The 17,383-nt window shown below is 38.2% G+C and overlaps 1 protein-coding gene across 8 annotated transcripts in view; it reads right to left on the bottom strand.

Moving 5' to 3' along the window:
* The window catches only part of ALG13 (putative bifunctional UDP-N-acetylglucosamine transferase and deubiquitinase ALG13), a 72,722-nt gene that overhangs the window by 10,024 nt on the left and 45,315 nt on the right, over positions 1-17,383 (bottom strand). For 6 of the 8 annotated variants that reach the window (XM_024988707.2, XM_024988710.2, XM_059883676.1 and 3 more), the window contains 3 exons: positions 12,764-12,835; positions 11,352-11,517; positions 277-462 (listed from right to left, as the gene is read on the bottom strand). In XM_024988707.2, the coding sequence (XP_024844475.1) occupies positions 277-462; positions 11,352-11,517; positions 12,764-12,835 (424 nt within the window). The remainder of the gene's footprint in view (positions 1-276; positions 463-11,351; positions 11,518-12,763; positions 12,836-17,383) is intronic. The other 2 variants (XM_024988704.2, XM_024988708.2) reach the window with 2 other exon arrangements.

Genomic DNA, 17,383 nt, shown 5'->3' with positions numbered 1-17,383 from the left:
AACAGATACCCAGCTGCAAATCTTCTTCAGGGCAGACATGTAGCTACCTTAGAAAAGCAGCATGAGTCAGCTCAATCATCCTCTTCTTGATGATGCAAAAGATATTCTCAGCTTTCAGTTGCTCCTTTCCTTAGTCATTTCCCCAGCATTGCTCTCAGTTTCCTTTTGGTCCCCTCACCCTACCCTCATTGGTCAACCAAAGAGAGATATGCTCTAAAATTAAAAAGAGAAAAACAGACCTAAATAACCCCCACGTAAGTGTCAAAACCTACTTACCTTGAGGCAGATCACTGCCACTTGGATCACAGGAATAAGGTGGAGGTGGCAGTGCTAAGTTTGAAGCCTCTCCTACCTCAAGAGAAGGAGGAGTTGGTGGTGGTAACGGAGGAGGTGGAGGTGGTAGAGGACCAGCAGCAGCAGGAATAGGAGCAGAGAGGTATGGATACGATGGTGAAGCAATCACTACAAAAGAAACAAACGAAGTAGTGATACCACAACTGTAATACCTTATAAGCAGTAGCTCATCTATTTCTTTTGTGTTCTCAATTCCAACAAGCAACTCTCTTAAGTCTTATAGTTTGACTTAAAAACAAAAACTCAGAAGGTAAACTGTCCATATTCTTTTAGACATGCCAACTGAAAATGAGTTCAACATAAGTTATTTTGAGTTAAGGAAATTACTTGACATTAAAAGGAAAATGAAAACTGGAAGCTACAAGGTTTGACTACTAGGATTTTGAACAAGTACATAAATATTATTAAGGCAAAAATTTCACTTAGCTTAATACAAAGTTAAGGATGTTCTCAGCCATCTGCAAAATCACAAGATGTAGACACTAATAGGCAAGACTAAATTGCACAGATTACAAATTTAAGCAATCCTTGAAGATTTCTACTTGGTAGTATTAGAGGAATATAGAGAACTCTAAATCATAACAGTTCCATTTGTGATGACCTACAGAATATAAAACAGGCTATATGAAACCACTTTATTTTCTTTAATTTTCTGTAACTGTTACTATAGTTTAAAAACAAGATTCATTTAGGAGTTTCACAGTTTTTGACATAAGACATTTAAATACAATTTTGTTTAAATATCAATACATTCCCCTATGATAAAGGAAACAATGAAGCTCCAACTAGTAAAAATAAATATCTCCATATATACATACTGTGTTAGATAAATCTGTGAAATTTATTGAAAGATTATTGATACAACCTTTCAAGTTTAATTGAACATCTTAGCTGACTTAGAAATTCAAGTACTAAATTTTATCACTGTGTTGCTGCCACTGCTAAGTCACTTCAGTTATGTCTGACTCTGTGCGACCCCAAAGATGGCAGCCCACCAGGCTCCGCTGTCCCTGGGATTCTCCAGGCAAGAACACTGGAGTGGGTTGCCATTTCCTTCTCCAATGCATGAAAGTGAAGTTGCTCAGTCGTGTCCAGCTCTTCGCGACCCCATGGACTGCAGCCTACCAGGCTCCTCTGTCCATGGGATATTCCAGGCAAGAGTACTGGAGTGGGGTGCCATCGCCTTCTCCGTAACACTATGTTACCTGTATTATAATTTTAACCCTCCGAACTATAGAAAGTTTAGGCTCAGTAGTCAATAAAGGTTTAAATTCAGAGTTTTAGAACACTTAATTTAGTATAAGTGTTGTCCACATAAGCTGAAATTGTTACTCTGGTAATTTAGCAGAAGGAATTTAAGGCCAAGTATCAGAAGTAATCCCTGTAGGACCTTCTAGAACTAACACCAAAAATAGATGTCCTTTTCATCACAGGAGATTGCAATACAAAAGTAGGAAGTCAAGAGATACCTGCTGTTAACAGGCAAGTTTGGCCTTGGAGTACAAAATGAAGCAGGGCAAAGGCTAACACAGTTTTGTCAAGAGAACACACTGGTCATAGGAAACAACCTTTTCTAACAACACAAGAGATGACTCTACACATGGACATCACCAAATGGTCAATACCAAAATCAGACTGATTATATTCTTTGCAGTTGAAAATGGAGAAGCTCTACATAGTCAGCAAAAATAAGACTTGGAACTGACTGTGGCTCAGATCATGAACTGCTTGTTGAAAAATTCAGGATTAAACTGAAGAAAGGAAAACCACTAGGCCATTCAAATAAGACCTAAATCAAGTCCCTTATATGATTATACAGTGGAGGTGATGAATAGATTCAAGGGATTAGATCTGGTAGACAAGAGTGCCCAAAGAATTATGAATGGAGGCTACATTGCACAGGAGGCAGTGACAAAAACCATCCCAAAGAAAAAAGAAATGGAAGAAAGGAAAATGGCTGTCTGAGGAGGCTTTACAAATAGCTGAGGAAAGAAGAGAAGCAAAAAGCAAGGGAGAAAGGGAAAGATATATCCAACTGAATGCAGAGTTCCATAGTATAGCAAGAAGAGATAAGAAGGCCTTCTTAAATGAACAATGCAAAATAGTAGATGAAAACAACAAAATAGGAAAGACTGAGATCTCTTCAAGAAAACTGGAGATATCATAGGAATATTTCATGCAAGGATGGGCACGATAAAAGACATAAACAGCTTCCTGACAGAAACAGGACCTAACAGAAGCATAAGAGATTAAGAAGAGGTGGCAAGAATACACAGAAGAGCTATACAAAAAAAGGTCTTAAGGATTTGGATGACCACGATGGTGTAATCACTCACCTAGAGCCAGATATCCTGCAGTGTGAAGTCAAGTGGGCCTTAGGAAGCATTACTTCAAACAAAGTTAGTGGAGGTGATGGAATTCCACCTGAGCTATTTCAAATCCTAAAAGATGATGCTGTGAAAGTGCTACACTCAATATGCCAGCAAATTTGAAAAACTCAGCAGTGGCCATAGGACTGGAAAAGGTCAGTTTTCATTTCAATCCCAAAGAAAGGCAATGCCAAAGAATGTTCAAACCATAGAACAACTGTGTTCATTTCACATGCTAGCAAGGTTATGCTCAAAATCCTTCAAGTTAGGCTTCAGCAGTATGTGAAGCGAGATGTGTAAATTGGGTTTCAGAGAGGCAGGAGAACCAGAGATCAAATTGCCAACATTCACTGGATAATGGAGAAAGCAACAGAATTCCAGAAAAACATCTACTTCTGCTTCACTGACTACACTAAATCCTTGAAGGTGTGAATCACAACTGTGGAAAATACTTAGAGATGGGAATACCAGACCACCTTATCTGTCTCCTGAGAAACCTGTATGTGGGTCAAGAAGCAATAGTCAGAACCTTCCATGAACAGTGGACTGGTTCAAACTTGGGAAAGGAGAAAGACAAGGCTGTATACTGTCACCTTGTTTATATAACTTATATGTGGAGTACACCAAGTGCAACGCCGGCTTGGATGAATTACAATCAGGGATCAAGATTACTGGGAGAAATATCAAGAACCTCAGATATGCAGATGAGTCAGTGAGTGAAGTCAGTCAGTCATGTCTGACTCTGCGACCGCATGGACTGTAGCCCACCAGGCTCCTCCGTCCATGGGATTTTCCAGGCAAGAGTAGTGGAGTGGGTTGCCATTTCCTTCTCCAGGGGATCTTCCCAACCCAGGAATCGAACCTAGGTCTCCCACATTACAGGCAGACACTTTACCGTCTGAGCCACCGGGGAAGCTTAAAGGGCCTCTAGGGAAGGGTTAAAGAGGAGAGTGAAAAAGCTGGCTTAAAACTCAATGTTCAAAACACTAAGACCAAGGCATTCATTCCCATCATTTCATGGCAAATAGATGGGGAAACAATGGAAACGGTGAGAGATCTTTCTTTGACTCCAAAATCACCATGAACAGTGAGTACAGCCATGAAATTAAAAGACGCTTGTTCTTTGGGAGAAAAGCTATTAACAAATATAGACAGCATATTAAAAAAGCAGAGACGTCACTTTGCCAACAAAGGTTCATTTGGTCAAACCTGTGGTTTTTCCAGTACTCATGTACAGACATTAACAGTTGAACGATAAAGAAGGCTGAGCACCAAAGAATTGATGCTTTTGAATTGTGGTGTTGGAGAAGACTCCCAGAGTCCCTTGGACAGCAAGGAGATCAAACCAGTCAATCCTAAAGGAAATCAACCCTGAATATTCATTGGAAGGACTGAGGCTGAAGCTGAAGCTCCAGTTCTTTTACCACCTGATGCGAAGAGCCAACTCACTGGAAAAGTCCCTGATGCAGGGAAAGACAGAAGGCAAAAGGAAAGGAGGGTGGCAGAGGATAAGATGGTTACATAGCATCACTGACTCAATGGACATGAATTAGAGCAAACTCTGGGAGATAGTGAAGGACAGGGAAGCCTGGCGTGCTGCAGTCCATAGGGTCACAAAGATTGTGACAGGACCTAGCGACTTAACAACAACAATATAATCTTTATATAGCTACAGGCCAACAGTAAAAGGAAATGTAAGTCTTAGGGTGATTAAAACTTGATAACTAACTCTTCTGAGGGCAATGAAACTGTTCTCTCTTGGTTTTGGTGGTGGTTGTACAATGTATTGTTAAAACTCATAGAACAGGGCACCAAAAATGAATTTTACTGTATCTAAATTAAACAGTACATTAAAAAAATTTGTTCAAATAACTTTTGATTTTGGAGTTTTGTCATGCATGTAGAAATCTCCACTTTTACAGTTTTAGAAGAGGAATTTAATTCTTAGAACATCTCCAAATGCTCCAAGGACTTTATGGATTTGTTTTCTATAAAATAATGGCTTCAACAAAGCCTCACTCATTTCTTCTAGATTAGCACTCAAATAACACCATATTTTTTTTTCAAGAAAAACAACTGAAATGAGTTCAATTAGCTAAAAAAAAGTAGAAGTGATTATGATTACAAGGTAAAAACCAACTACTAGACATAAAAAGTAGCTAAATAAGTTATCATGGGCCTGAGAGAATCAAGGACAGAAGAAATTCGGTGGTTACTTTGTCTGAACTCACCTTTATTTTAAAATGCATATTATAATATACTCCATAAGAAAGAACTTTTAACTTTCAGTTGCTCTAGAGATGCATGAGCATCTCATCCACAGGTTTAATGGGGCTCCAAAGAGGCTTAACAGGTATAGTTCAAAGAAGGGACCCAGAAAAATGGAAGCAAACTTCTCTAAAATGTGAATGAAAACCAATGAAATGCATTCAGAAAGTTTATTTACTTGTCCATGCAGATGCAGGCTGCTTCAGGACATTTCAGAAGAGAACATGAAGATTTGGATTCTCTAGAGATCAATGAATGGGCAGGGCCAGGACCAAAGTGCAGTGAGGTGTAAAATTTAAAGGGCCACCAAATTAAAATAAAAAAAAAATCCATGATGAATAAAATATCAAAATTCTAAAAGACAGGATCCAAGCTTGCACTTGCATGACCCCAAGAGTGACTGCCTCACTCACCTCATCCTAAGTCTGGCCGAGAGTTCTTGTCTTTTAAAAAATTTTTGATACTTTGTGTATCATGGATTCTTTTTTTACGCTAATCTTTTTTCATATAGTGCATTAAAGTGTTATTTATCTTGATCCCTATGTGTTTTTTTTTAATACTCCCTTAAATTTTGCACCCAACGCAAGTGAGTCACTAGTTCTGGCCCTGGCAAAAGACTTGGAAACAGTTACCAAAAAAATCAGTTAACAGGATTTAATGCCTATGAAGACACTCATAATAAAAGCAATCATAGCATCTAGTTACCTGGCAGGTAAGAAGTGACTTAAAGGAACATGGGATGGGGCTGCCAGACAGACACATGTGAAGAACAAGGGAAACATGAATTTTATCTGGAGGACTGACAGGAATGATAAAGAACAACTAAAAAGCACTCATTACCTATTAGAGTTATAGCTGAGGTTCACAAGAGACACAACAAAAAGTAAAACGAAGGCAGCATACATTTTTAGAAATGTAAAGTGAAGAGGAACTAAAAAGCCTCTTGATGAAAGTGAAAGAGAAGAGTGAAAAAGTTGGCTTAAAGCTCAACATTCAGAAAACGAAGATCATGGCATCTGGGCCCATCACTATAGGAAATAGATGGGGAAACAGTGGAAAACAGTGTCAGACTTTATTTTTTGGGGCTCCAAAATCACTGCAGATGGGGATTGCAGCCATGAAATTAAAAGACACTTACTCCTTGGAAGGAAAGTTATGACCTAGATAGCATATTGAAAAGTGGAGACATTACTTTGCCAACAAAGGTCCGTCTAGTCAAGGCTATGGTTTTTCCTGTGGTCATGTATGGATGTGAGAGTTGGACTGTGAAGAAAGCTGAGCGTCCAAGAATTGATGCTTTTGAACTGTGGTGTTGGAAAAGACTCTTGAGAGTCCCTTGGACTGCAAGGAGATCCAACCAGTCCATTCTAAAAGAGATCAGTCCTGGGTGTTCTTTGGAATGAATGATGCTAAAGCTGAAACTCCAGTACTTTGGCTACCTCATACGAAGAGTTGACTCATTGGAAAAGACTGATGCTGGGAGGGATTGGGGGCAGGAGGAGAAGGGGACGACAGAGGATGAGATGGCTGGATGGCATAACTGACTCGATGGACATGAGTTTGAGTGAACTCCCTGAGTTGGTGATGGACAGGGAGGCCTTGTGTGCTGTGATTCATGGGGTTGCAAAGAGTCGGACATGACTGAGCAACTGAACTGACTGACTGACAGACAGACAAAAAACACAAATCTGGAATTTACAGAATAGTTTTCAATCATTCTACACAAATGGGGTATTACAATGTTTGATTCACATATTGCTTGTTTTTTAAGCTCAGACATCTACTAGAAGCAGATAGCCAACACTTTCCCTTACTATTATTAGCATGCATGCCTGCTAAGTTGCTTCATTTGTGTTTGACTCTGTGTGATGCCACGGACTGTAGCTTGCCAGGCTCCTCCGTCTATGGGATTCTCCAAGCAAGAACACTGGAGTGGGTTGCCATGCCCTTCTCCAGGGGATCTTCCTGACCCAGGGATCGAACCTGCAAGCTCTTAAGCCTCCTGCATTGGCAGGCAGGTTCTTTACCACTAGAGCCACCTGAGAAGCCCAACAATTATTAGCACAAAGTAATAAAGCCACTGTCTACATTAACACTTCCAATGGAAAATTTCTGAGATCATTAATGAACATATATATATACACACACACACACACACATATATAGAATGTTTTGTTCCAGGCACTAGCTAAGCACACAATTTTTACATTATAAATAAAACAGATACAGAAAACAAATCCAACAAATTCGTTTCAAGCGGACACTATCCAGATTAAGAAAGAAAAGTTTGCCAGCCATTTCAGAAACATTCCATACACTCCATCACAATCACTAGTCTTGAGTGCTGTATGCTAAGTTGCTTCAGTCATGTCCAATCCTCTGCAACCCTATGGACTGTAGCCTGCCAGGCTCCTCTGACCATGGGATTCTCCAGGCAGGAATACTGGAGGGGGTTGCCATGTTCTCCTTCAGGTTATCTTCCCCACCCAGGGATCAAACTCTTGTTTCTGCCATCTCCTGCATTGGCAGGCAGGTTCTTTACCACTAGCGCCAGCTGGGAAGCCACTACCACTCTCCTACCCAACTATAATCAATCATTATCCTGGCTTTCATAGTAATCACTTTGTATTTTTAAGCATTTTGTCACCCAAATATGCATCCCTAAGGAAGTTTTTAAAAATTGAGATCCTGAATATCTTTCAATCTTTTGGTCCTTTTTCCATCCCTGTCATTTCAACTTTTCTTTCAAGGAACCCTTGACTTATTGAATTTCCCAGTCTAGATTGTGCTGATTACATACTCACTGTGCATTTCAACATGTTCTTGTCTTTCCCGTAAATAGGCAACTAGATCCAGAAGACTAGATCAGACTCAAGATTGATTCCTTTAATAGTCTATAGGTAACATCTCACTATCTTTGCAGTCTTAACAAAAATTGCTGTTTAATGTGCATCCATTCAGTCAGTAAGGACTGCAAGATGAGCATATTCTGCCACTTCTTTTTTTTTTTTTACTGATCAGAATACTAATATATAGAAATACTTCCCCTCATCTACTACTTGGTAATCCCAGTAGGAAAGTTCATATAAGAAAGGTAGGATAAATACTTGATTCTTTCACTATACTGTCCAGTTTTCAGGAAAGCAAAATTATTTCATATCTTCTTGAGAACCAATTTTTTCAGTTATATATACATATTTCAGATTATTTTCTATTATATGTTATTACAAGATATTGAATAGAGTTCCCTGTGCTATACAGTAAATCCTTGGTTTTTTTCATCTATTTTATGTATAGTTATTTGTATCTGTTAATCACAAGGGAATCAATTTCAAAAATATCATCAGGAACTTTTAAATATATTTGATATGTCCCAACCTACTACAATGATCATTATTCAAGCTCAAACTGTTGCATCTCTGGCCAGTGAGAACCTCTCTAAGATGGCTCGAGTTCTTTTGACATGATCCCAGTACTCTTTGGTAGCCTCCTTGCCATCTAGCATGACAAGATGATCCAGGCTCATCTTGAACATTTCCTGCCCAAACCTGGAACCAGAAATTTCTCCACATAGCTATTTGCTTTGAAGTGAGAAATGGTATTTCAGTGTCACAAACTGAATGCTAAAGATACTTGTGGTTTCTAGGCCTTTTCAGTAGACAGAGCTAGGAAATAAATTTAAAGCTAAAATACGTCAAGTTCATATTGATATTTCCAATTCAAATGTGATATAATACCATAAAAGTTTTTCCTTAGCCTTTTTAGTATATATCTGTATTAACTTTCTTCCATACTGAGACCTGGTGTGCAAGGACACAGGGGATAAAATTGGAATATCCCATATTCATGTATTGTAGCTGACATTATAGTCTCTGAATAATAAGTATAGATTGCTATACAAAACCTGATGTGTTTATTGAAAGCATTAAAAAAAAGCTTGGCATATTGTCTCTCAATTCTGCTGTTTTTAAAAATAGCTATACTATATCTACATTGTTCAAACATAAGGCTTTTACATAGTGTATCATCAACCTCTCAGCCTTTATTTTGTGTAAATACATATTTAATATTCACAATCAAGTCTTATGTTGATGTCTCTGTTTTGGTGATCTAAAAGTCAAAATTCATTCTTCAATACTTTGTCCATCCAATACAACTTTCCTTGACAGAAATATTCTGTATCTGCACTGTCCAATACAGTGCACTAGCCACATGTGGCTTCGAGCACTTGGTATGTGGTTAGTGTGACTGAGCAACAGAAGATTTATTTTACTTAATAGTAATTATTAAAGTGTCCTATGTGGCTAGTGATTACCTTGCTTGAAAGCGTATCTTTAGTAGATTTTTCAAGAAGTACTCATGAGAACAATATTATCTGAATTCTTATATATTACCCTTTAAGCCTGAAAATGTTTGGTTGGATATAAAATCTTTGGTTCACGTATCCTTTCATTAAATGTCACTCCATTTTCTTCTAGCTGAAGCACTGCTGTCAAAGTTGGATGATTATCATTTTATTTCCTTTATACTCCATAGGCTCTTTTATCATTTTATTTCCTTTATACTCCATAGATAAACAAAGCACTTTCTTTAAGTCCAGTTGTTTTACTAGAATATGCTGGTGTTGGTTGTTCTGCCTCAGTATTCTCAGTTATGCTGAGTGCTGTTTCAGTATGTGTTTCTGAAGTTTTTTTTAAGTCAGGAAAATTTTCTGAATTGTAAATTTTAGTACTCTTTTCCCTTACGTTGGTTTTCTTCTTCAGAACTTCTATCAGTGCTGGATATCCTTTGCCTAACTTCAATATGTCACTTTTGAGTCTTTCTCTTCATTGTTTTTTCATTTTAGATTTACCCCCTTTTACATCTTTCTCTTAAAGCATTATCTATTGTATATACTCGGTCATGTTTTTTGTAGTTTAGTCTTCACTACCAAAATGACTTTCTTCCATTTCTAATACTTTTCTGAGTTCTTTCACCTCCTCTGAATTTTTCTAATCCTGATTTATTATGTTTTAATATTTTGTATTATTTTATTAATGTCTTTATCTCATTTTGAAAAAGTTCTGTTTAGTGTACACATTTATGACATGCTTTTTACTGTCTACAGGGATATCATCATTTTCCCTTAAAACACCTCTGTATATGTTTACGTAGGGCTTTCCTTTCATTAATTTTTATGTGAAATTATTTTTCACAGACTCTGGAAGGAGATGGAATACAAGAAAGCTCTTCTAACTTCATATGGCTCTCAACTGCTTTTTATATAGCGCTTAAAATATGACTACTTTCTAGTATTCCTTGGCTCTGTTCTTCACAACTTCAGTCTGGACCTGCTCTTTTCCCTATCCTCATCAGTTCTGATTCTACTCCCAGGAGTTTCTCCCCAGTGAGGAATACTATCCCAAAAGGTAGTCCTGCCAAGGTCAGTTTTGAGAGTTCTTAGCGGCCAAACTGTTCCAAAGCCCTTCAGTCCCTTTACTGTGTACCCAAAGCACTCACCGAGTATTGGAGAGGTCAAATCCCTTCCCAGTCTTAGCTGCTCCTTCCAAATTGGCTGCCCCACTTTTCAGTGAATTCTTATTAGCTCTTTCAGGGTTCTTCTGTTCTCAGGTTCATCAGACAACATCCCCAGTGCTTCCGTCTTCTTGCTCCCATATAGACCCTGACAGCATGCAGGTCTCGTGCTTGGTGGTTTGTCCCCTACCTGCTTAAATTTTAAGGCTCATGGGCAGACCTTGTCACCTAGTTTTGTTGTTAAGCATTGTCCAATGGGTTCTGATTTTGCTATTTCCATTTTTATTTGGTGACACAGACTGAAAAGCTATGCTGTGGTTGCCAGCACTTTCCCAGAATTTTGAGAATTTTAAACTATATTAACTCAATGAAATTTTGACAACTTCATAAACTGGTACTATGAGTACCTCCAAGTTTACAGGTAAGAAAGATTCAATAACTTCTCTAAAGTTACATAGCTGGTAAGTTGTAAAACCAAGATTCTAACCTAGATCTCTTAAGTTCTAGAGCCAAACTTTTCATTCTGTAAGAGTGTGAAACACCTCTAGCTTAATTTTAGCATAATAAAACAACTCAAAATTTGAAAAACTAGTACAAGTCCTCTAAATTTTCAATGGGGTAGCAAAATGATAGCTATGAAATCATATCAAAGTCAAATTTACAAGAAAAAAAATTCAAACCCTCTCAAATCTCATGGATTCAACTATAGAACATACATTATTAGTAGGTTAAACAAACTTAATACTGGAGATTCAAGTAATTTTATCCAATCACTAGAATTGCTGTATGTGCATGTCCATGAATAGAAAAAGAGGTTTCCAAAGTAAGCAACCACTAATAACCTACCTGGCCTGCCTTGTGTAGGTGGAGATACAAATAGAGGCTGTATAGCATTCTGTGAGGAAACTGAAGTGGTACTACTAGCTTGATTAGCGGCTGCACAGTTAGGTAAGACTGGAGCTGGAACATTATTGGCACAGGAAGCTGCAACTGCTGCAGAATTTACCATCACCTGTAAGTGTGGAAGAAATTTTAGAACTCTAAGTTTGGTTTCTCAAATAATATTAGTCTCTTATCTGATCCTAAATTTCAGGAAATAGTATTCTGATAACACCAAGAAGTCAATCTTCATGTAAACCTAATATAGGAAGGTTATTTCTTTCAGAAGATCCCAGATTACTTTGAGAGCTTTACATTTTTAATATTTTTCTGGAAAGGTAATACATTATTATTATTCAAAAACCAAGTATAAACATGTATATACAATGAAAAATTTCCCTCCAACCCTTGTCTTCTATCTGCTTAGCTCCTCTCTTAACAAACAAGTAACCTCTGGGTTTCTTGAATATTATCCAGAAATTTACACTGCATTTTTAACATGCATATATATTTCCCCATACAAAAACACTTAAAAAAAGTGTTCTTTCCTTTTTTAAAAAAAACTTCATAAGACTGCAATTTGCTTTTCTGATTAGGCCACAGCACCCAATACAGGGCTGTGCACAGAGAGATGTTCAATAAATGATAATAGCTTCTTCTTCATGAATACCATCCTTACTTGCAGTCTCCATTTTCTTATTACCCATTGCAATGTGTTTGCTACCCTCTCTGGTTCTCAGAAATTATATTCAAAGTCACAGTGATTTCCATGACAACAAGTGATAGTAGACTCTTTTTAGTCCTTATGTTGCTTGACCGCTTGGCAGCAACTGACACAACTATTCATTGAAATATTTTCTTCCTGGACTTCCATAATACATTCTCCTGCTTTCCTCCCTCCTTGGCTATTCCTTCTCTACCCATTTTTTAAATGGTGATACACAGGCTCTGTTCTAGAAGTTCTTCTCAATCTCTTCCTTTTCCCAGGATGATCATACTAACTCCTATGGTTTCAGCTACCTTTTTGATGCCAGCTCCCCATTCTATAGGAAAGCTTTACATTTTAATTTTCAGGAAATGACACGGACTTGACAGGTAACTGACATTAACTTATTCATTATATAAGAGGTTCAGAGTAGATAGACTATGAATAGCTTAGTGTCAGCACGTAGAAAAGTGTCTGGAACAGTAGATGATCAATAAATTTGTTAATAAATTTACTAAATACTGTGCCAGGTACCAGGAAGTACAAGAATACTTAAAATATGAATATAAGCAGCTTCTTTGAAGTATGATGAAGGGAAAAGAGAACAAAAAGAAAAAATTCATTTTCCCCTGCTCAGGCCACTTCAACTAACTGCAAAGTAAAAAAAGATTACCTTCTGGGGGTAGTTGTACGAGGTAACTGTGTCCTGAGGAGGCATAGAACATGGTCTTCTAGCCTGAAGAGACTTTAATGAATACACAAATACAAATATGGGGAAATCAAGAAATTAAACAATACACCAATAAAAGATCTGCTTTGTTTTAATATCTCCTAAAATTAAGTGAAACTGATCTGTCCTAAAAGTATTCAGATTTGGAAGTGACTACTATGATAACACTCCAAAAGGCATCACTGTAGTGCCTGACTAAGGTGACTGTTCTATTAGGTTGGTGCAGATGTAACTGCGGTTTCAGGCTGTGAATTTTAAATCATTGTAAGTACGCTCAAACACATCTTTATTAATAAAAATAGGAACCATTACAATCAACACATTTTTGCCAATGAGACATAAGCTTGCTTATTCTTTTAGTGTAAAAACCTGTGCTTTGGGATTTGACAAACTCTGGAAAACACTTTCTGCATCCTACTGGTTGTGCAAGTGTTTTCCCTGCAAAATGTCAATATGCTTGAAGAAGTGGTAGTCAGTCAGCAAGAGGTCAGGTGAGTATGGGAGATGAGGTAAAGCTTCATAGCCCAATTCATTCATCTTTTTAAGTGCTGGTTGTGCAACATGTGGTTGGGCACTGTCATGGAGAATGCAGCCCTTTCTGTTGACTGATGCCAGCTGCAGGCATTGCAGTTTGCAGTGTATCTCATTGATTTTCTGAGCATACTTCTCAGATGTAATGGTTTTGCAGGGATTCATAAAATTATAGTGTGTCAGACTGGCAGCAGACCACCAAACAGTGACCATGACCTTTTCTTGGTGCAAGTTTGGCTTTGGGGAGTGCTTTGGAGTTTCTTATTGTTCCAACCACTGAGCTGGTCATCGCCAGTTGTATAAAATCCACTTTTCATTACATATCACAATCCAATCAAGAAATGGTTTGCTGTTGTTGGACAGAGTAAGAGAAGATGACACTTCCAATGATTTTTTTTTTAATTTCAGATCAGCTCACAAAGCACCCACTTATCAAGCTTTTTCACCTTTCCAATTTGCTTCAAATGCCAAATGACCACAGAATGGTTGACATGGAGTTCTTCAGCAGCTTCTTGGATTGTTTTAAGAGGATCAGCTTCAATGATTGCTCTCAATTGGTTCTTGTCAACTTCCGATGGCCGGCCACTATACTCCTCATCTTGAAGGCTCCCAACTACTTTGCAAAACTTGTTGAACCACCACTGCACTGTATGCTCCTTAGCAGTTCCTGGGTCAAATTCATTGTTGTTGCAAGTTGTCTCTGCTGCTTTACAATCCATTTTGAACTCGAATAAGAAAATCACTCAAATTTACTTTTTGTCTAACATCACTTCCACAGTCTAAAATGAAAAATAAACTGTACATAACAAGTCATTAGCAAAAAAAAAAAAAAAAACTGAGAAATGCACATTAAAATAATGTATAACACAACCAGATTTATTTAAGAATGTATTCCAGTACAAAGGCAAATTTCAACAACACAAAAACCGCAATTACTTTTGCACTAACCTAATATTTCCTACTGTAGAAATCTTGATCATATCCAAGTCTAGTCGCAATGCAGATACTAAAATGTAATGGAGGACTGTAATTTAAACACTTTCTCAGTGTCTTCTCTTGCCATAAAAACCTCAAAATCACTAGCACCAGGAACAGTGTTGCTAAAAGAAAGATGTCCATCTAAAGATACAGCTAGGAACAAGGGTGGATAACTGGTCAGATGCATCCTACAAGCAGGATGTAGTATAACCCAAACATCATTCTCCTTTGGTTCAAGACCTTGTCTTTGTGAAAGCAAAAATGATTTTAAAGCACTCAGGATTATGCATGACAGATTGTCATGACAGGAAAATAAACTAGCAGCAGAAACTGGTACTCATAGTAAGAACACAGAAGAAATCAGGGGAAGTAATTAGAGAAACCAAAAGGAACCACAAAGTGACAAAGACAAGCACAACTTAATGTCAACCTAAAGAGTGAACATTTCAAAAGTTTGGTTTCAAGTACAGCACAAAGTGAAAGTGTTAGTAACTCAGTTATGTCCAATTCTTTGCCACCCCATAGACTGTAGCCGGCCAGGCTCCCCTAATCCTCAGAATTCTCCAGGCAAGAATACTGAATGGGCTGCCATTCCTTTCTCCAGGGGATCTTCCCGACCCAGGGATCAAACTCTGGTCTCGGGAAGCCCCAAGTGCAAACCAAATACCTGCCAAAAAGTGAACTCAGCCCTGGCTCAGAAGGCCCAGTGTGAATTCCAAACAATTCTAGAGAAGGATTTAGGTGAGACTTAGGCGTGAAAGTAAGAAAAATAAATGCTGTGGTTAGAAGAAGAGTCTGTGCCTGGAAATCTTTAAGTCCTGCAGAGGTCCTCTCCTCTCAGAATGCTGTGGAAAATTACTTAGAAACTTGGTGACTGGGGCTTGGGAGCAGAACACATCATGAAGAGATTGAAATCTACTGGGGATGTATGATAAAGTAAGTTCAGAACAAAAAGGAAGATGTAACAAATGAAATTAAAGAGACAAAAAGAAAATGTCTACTGTCATTCCTGAAGGTGAGATTTTTCACTTGCCTTTTCAACTTGGGTGGCTATTTCAAGAAATGGTATAAAAAGCATGTGATACTGAGAATAGTAATGACAGAGGGAAGGGAAAAACTATTTCTCTAGCAGGGACAAAGGAAGGGAAGGAGAAATAATGGGAAGAGAATTATATATTACAGTTTTCTTTACCTTCCTAAGATGTACTGCCTAAACAGTAAAAACAAAAATTAAGTACATGAAGCTATCAAAGTTTAAATTAATCACAGAGAACAGAAGGTAGTCATTCAACTTCTTCACAGATATTCCAATTCTCCTCCTAGGTACATGGGTATGTTGCTCTTCCTGGCCTCATCTAGTTAGGTATGGCCTTGTGGTTTGGACAATGACATATGAGCAGAAATATTGATACCCAGTGTTTAATTTCCTTATCTTCAGCTCTGCAAGATGACTATGAAAGTACATGGTCCATCAGCTTGGGTTCTTGAGTGACTCTGATGAACAAAAGCCTGCTACCAACATGCACTGGACCTATAAAATTAGCAAGAACAACTGTGTTAAGCTGCTGAGATTTGGGGGGAGTGCTGCCACAGCATAACTTAGCTTGACCAAAACAGTAACTGGTAACTAAAATTAGGGTGCTGCTGTAACAGAAACTTGACTTAGAGAAGATTATGAACTTGTAGCTCTTAAGGGAGGAGGTTTAGGAAACAGAACATTAATTTTGTGTTTTGATTACTGCTGGCAGATTTTAGCAAGGTATTTTAAAATGTGTAAGGAAAAGTAGTTTTTAGGCAGTAATGAAAGGGAATAGAATCCTTGAATACTGGGACTTTTAGGGTTTGAAGAGGTAACTGCTTCAAATCAAAACTGTACAAGATAAAATTGATAAATATTTTGAACAACAAAGAGAAGTTAAAAGCTGGCCTTGAAGCAAGACTCAAATCTAAAATATGACTGCACTAAGGTATCTCAAACCAGGAGTACAATTAAGGATATAACATCCAGTTAGTCCTTGCACTTGGACAAAATGGCTCATGGGAAAAGTATTCAAAGGTTATGACTCTTCTATCAGTGATTGATAAGCTCAAGGTATTTGCACTCAAGTAGAGAAACAGGGATAAGAATGTGAAGGAATGTGTGTCTTCGTCACTCAGCTGTGTCTGACTCTTTGTGACCCATGTACTGTAGTCCATCAGGTTCCTCTGTCCATGGGATTTTCCAGGCAAGAATACTGGAGTGGGTTGCCATTTCCTCCTCTAGGGGAATCTTCCCAACCCAGCGTAGAACCTGTGTCTCCTGCATTGTAGGTGTATTCTTTACCCACTGAGTCATGAAAGGAATAATAATTCAAAGAATTATAGCAAATCTAATGTCAGTATGGCTACTGGCACATGAAACTAACAGGAAGGAATCAGAGAAGCTGTACAATAAATCAATCACACAGCCAAAGAAACCATGAGCAGAACTAAAACTATCCAATTGAGATTAAAAACCAGCCTTGGGCTCTCAATTTCCTATGAGTAAGAAGCAGTGTGGGGAAGCTGCTCAGCTGTCAACAAGGATTATTCTCCAATGCCTACTTCAAACATGGCCAAGGAAGGGCTGTGGCATAATCAAGAGCCCCAGTAAAGAATTAACCAGGGAGCTTTTCCAGGCAACAGTCCCAATGCCCAGGATGGGGGCCCTCAAAATGTCTGTCCAGCATGATGTCAGAAATGCTACAGGCCAGTAACTGTTTCTCCCATTCTCCCTGGATCCGATGGGAATTTCAATTGCAAGTTTTTAGTCCCTGCTATACCATTGTAAATTGGGTATGTAGGGGGTAAATAACTTTGTATCTTTGGTTTTAGGCCTCCAGATCAAGAGGAACCACATCTGGACCCAATACAAAGAGTACTACACATTTTTCAGAAACCTTGGGCTCTGAGTTTAATCACACTGAAGGAGATTTTAAGGTTGCCTCCTTTGAGGTGGAAGGAAGTAATTGGTCTGTGTGAGGGAGTTTCGTTAAATGTTGTAATCCTTAGTGCTATTAAAATATTTCCAAGTTT

The sequence above is a fragment of the Bos taurus genome, chromosome X, assembly GCF_002263795.3.
Source record: "Bos taurus isolate L1 Dominette 01449 registration number 42190680 breed Hereford chromosome X, ARS-UCD2.0, whole genome shotgun sequence".
In the NCBI taxonomy this organism is placed as follows: domain Eukaryota; kingdom Metazoa; phylum Chordata; class Mammalia; order Artiodactyla; family Bovidae; genus Bos; species Bos taurus.
This window is presented reverse-complemented; position numbering and strand designations above follow the sequence as displayed.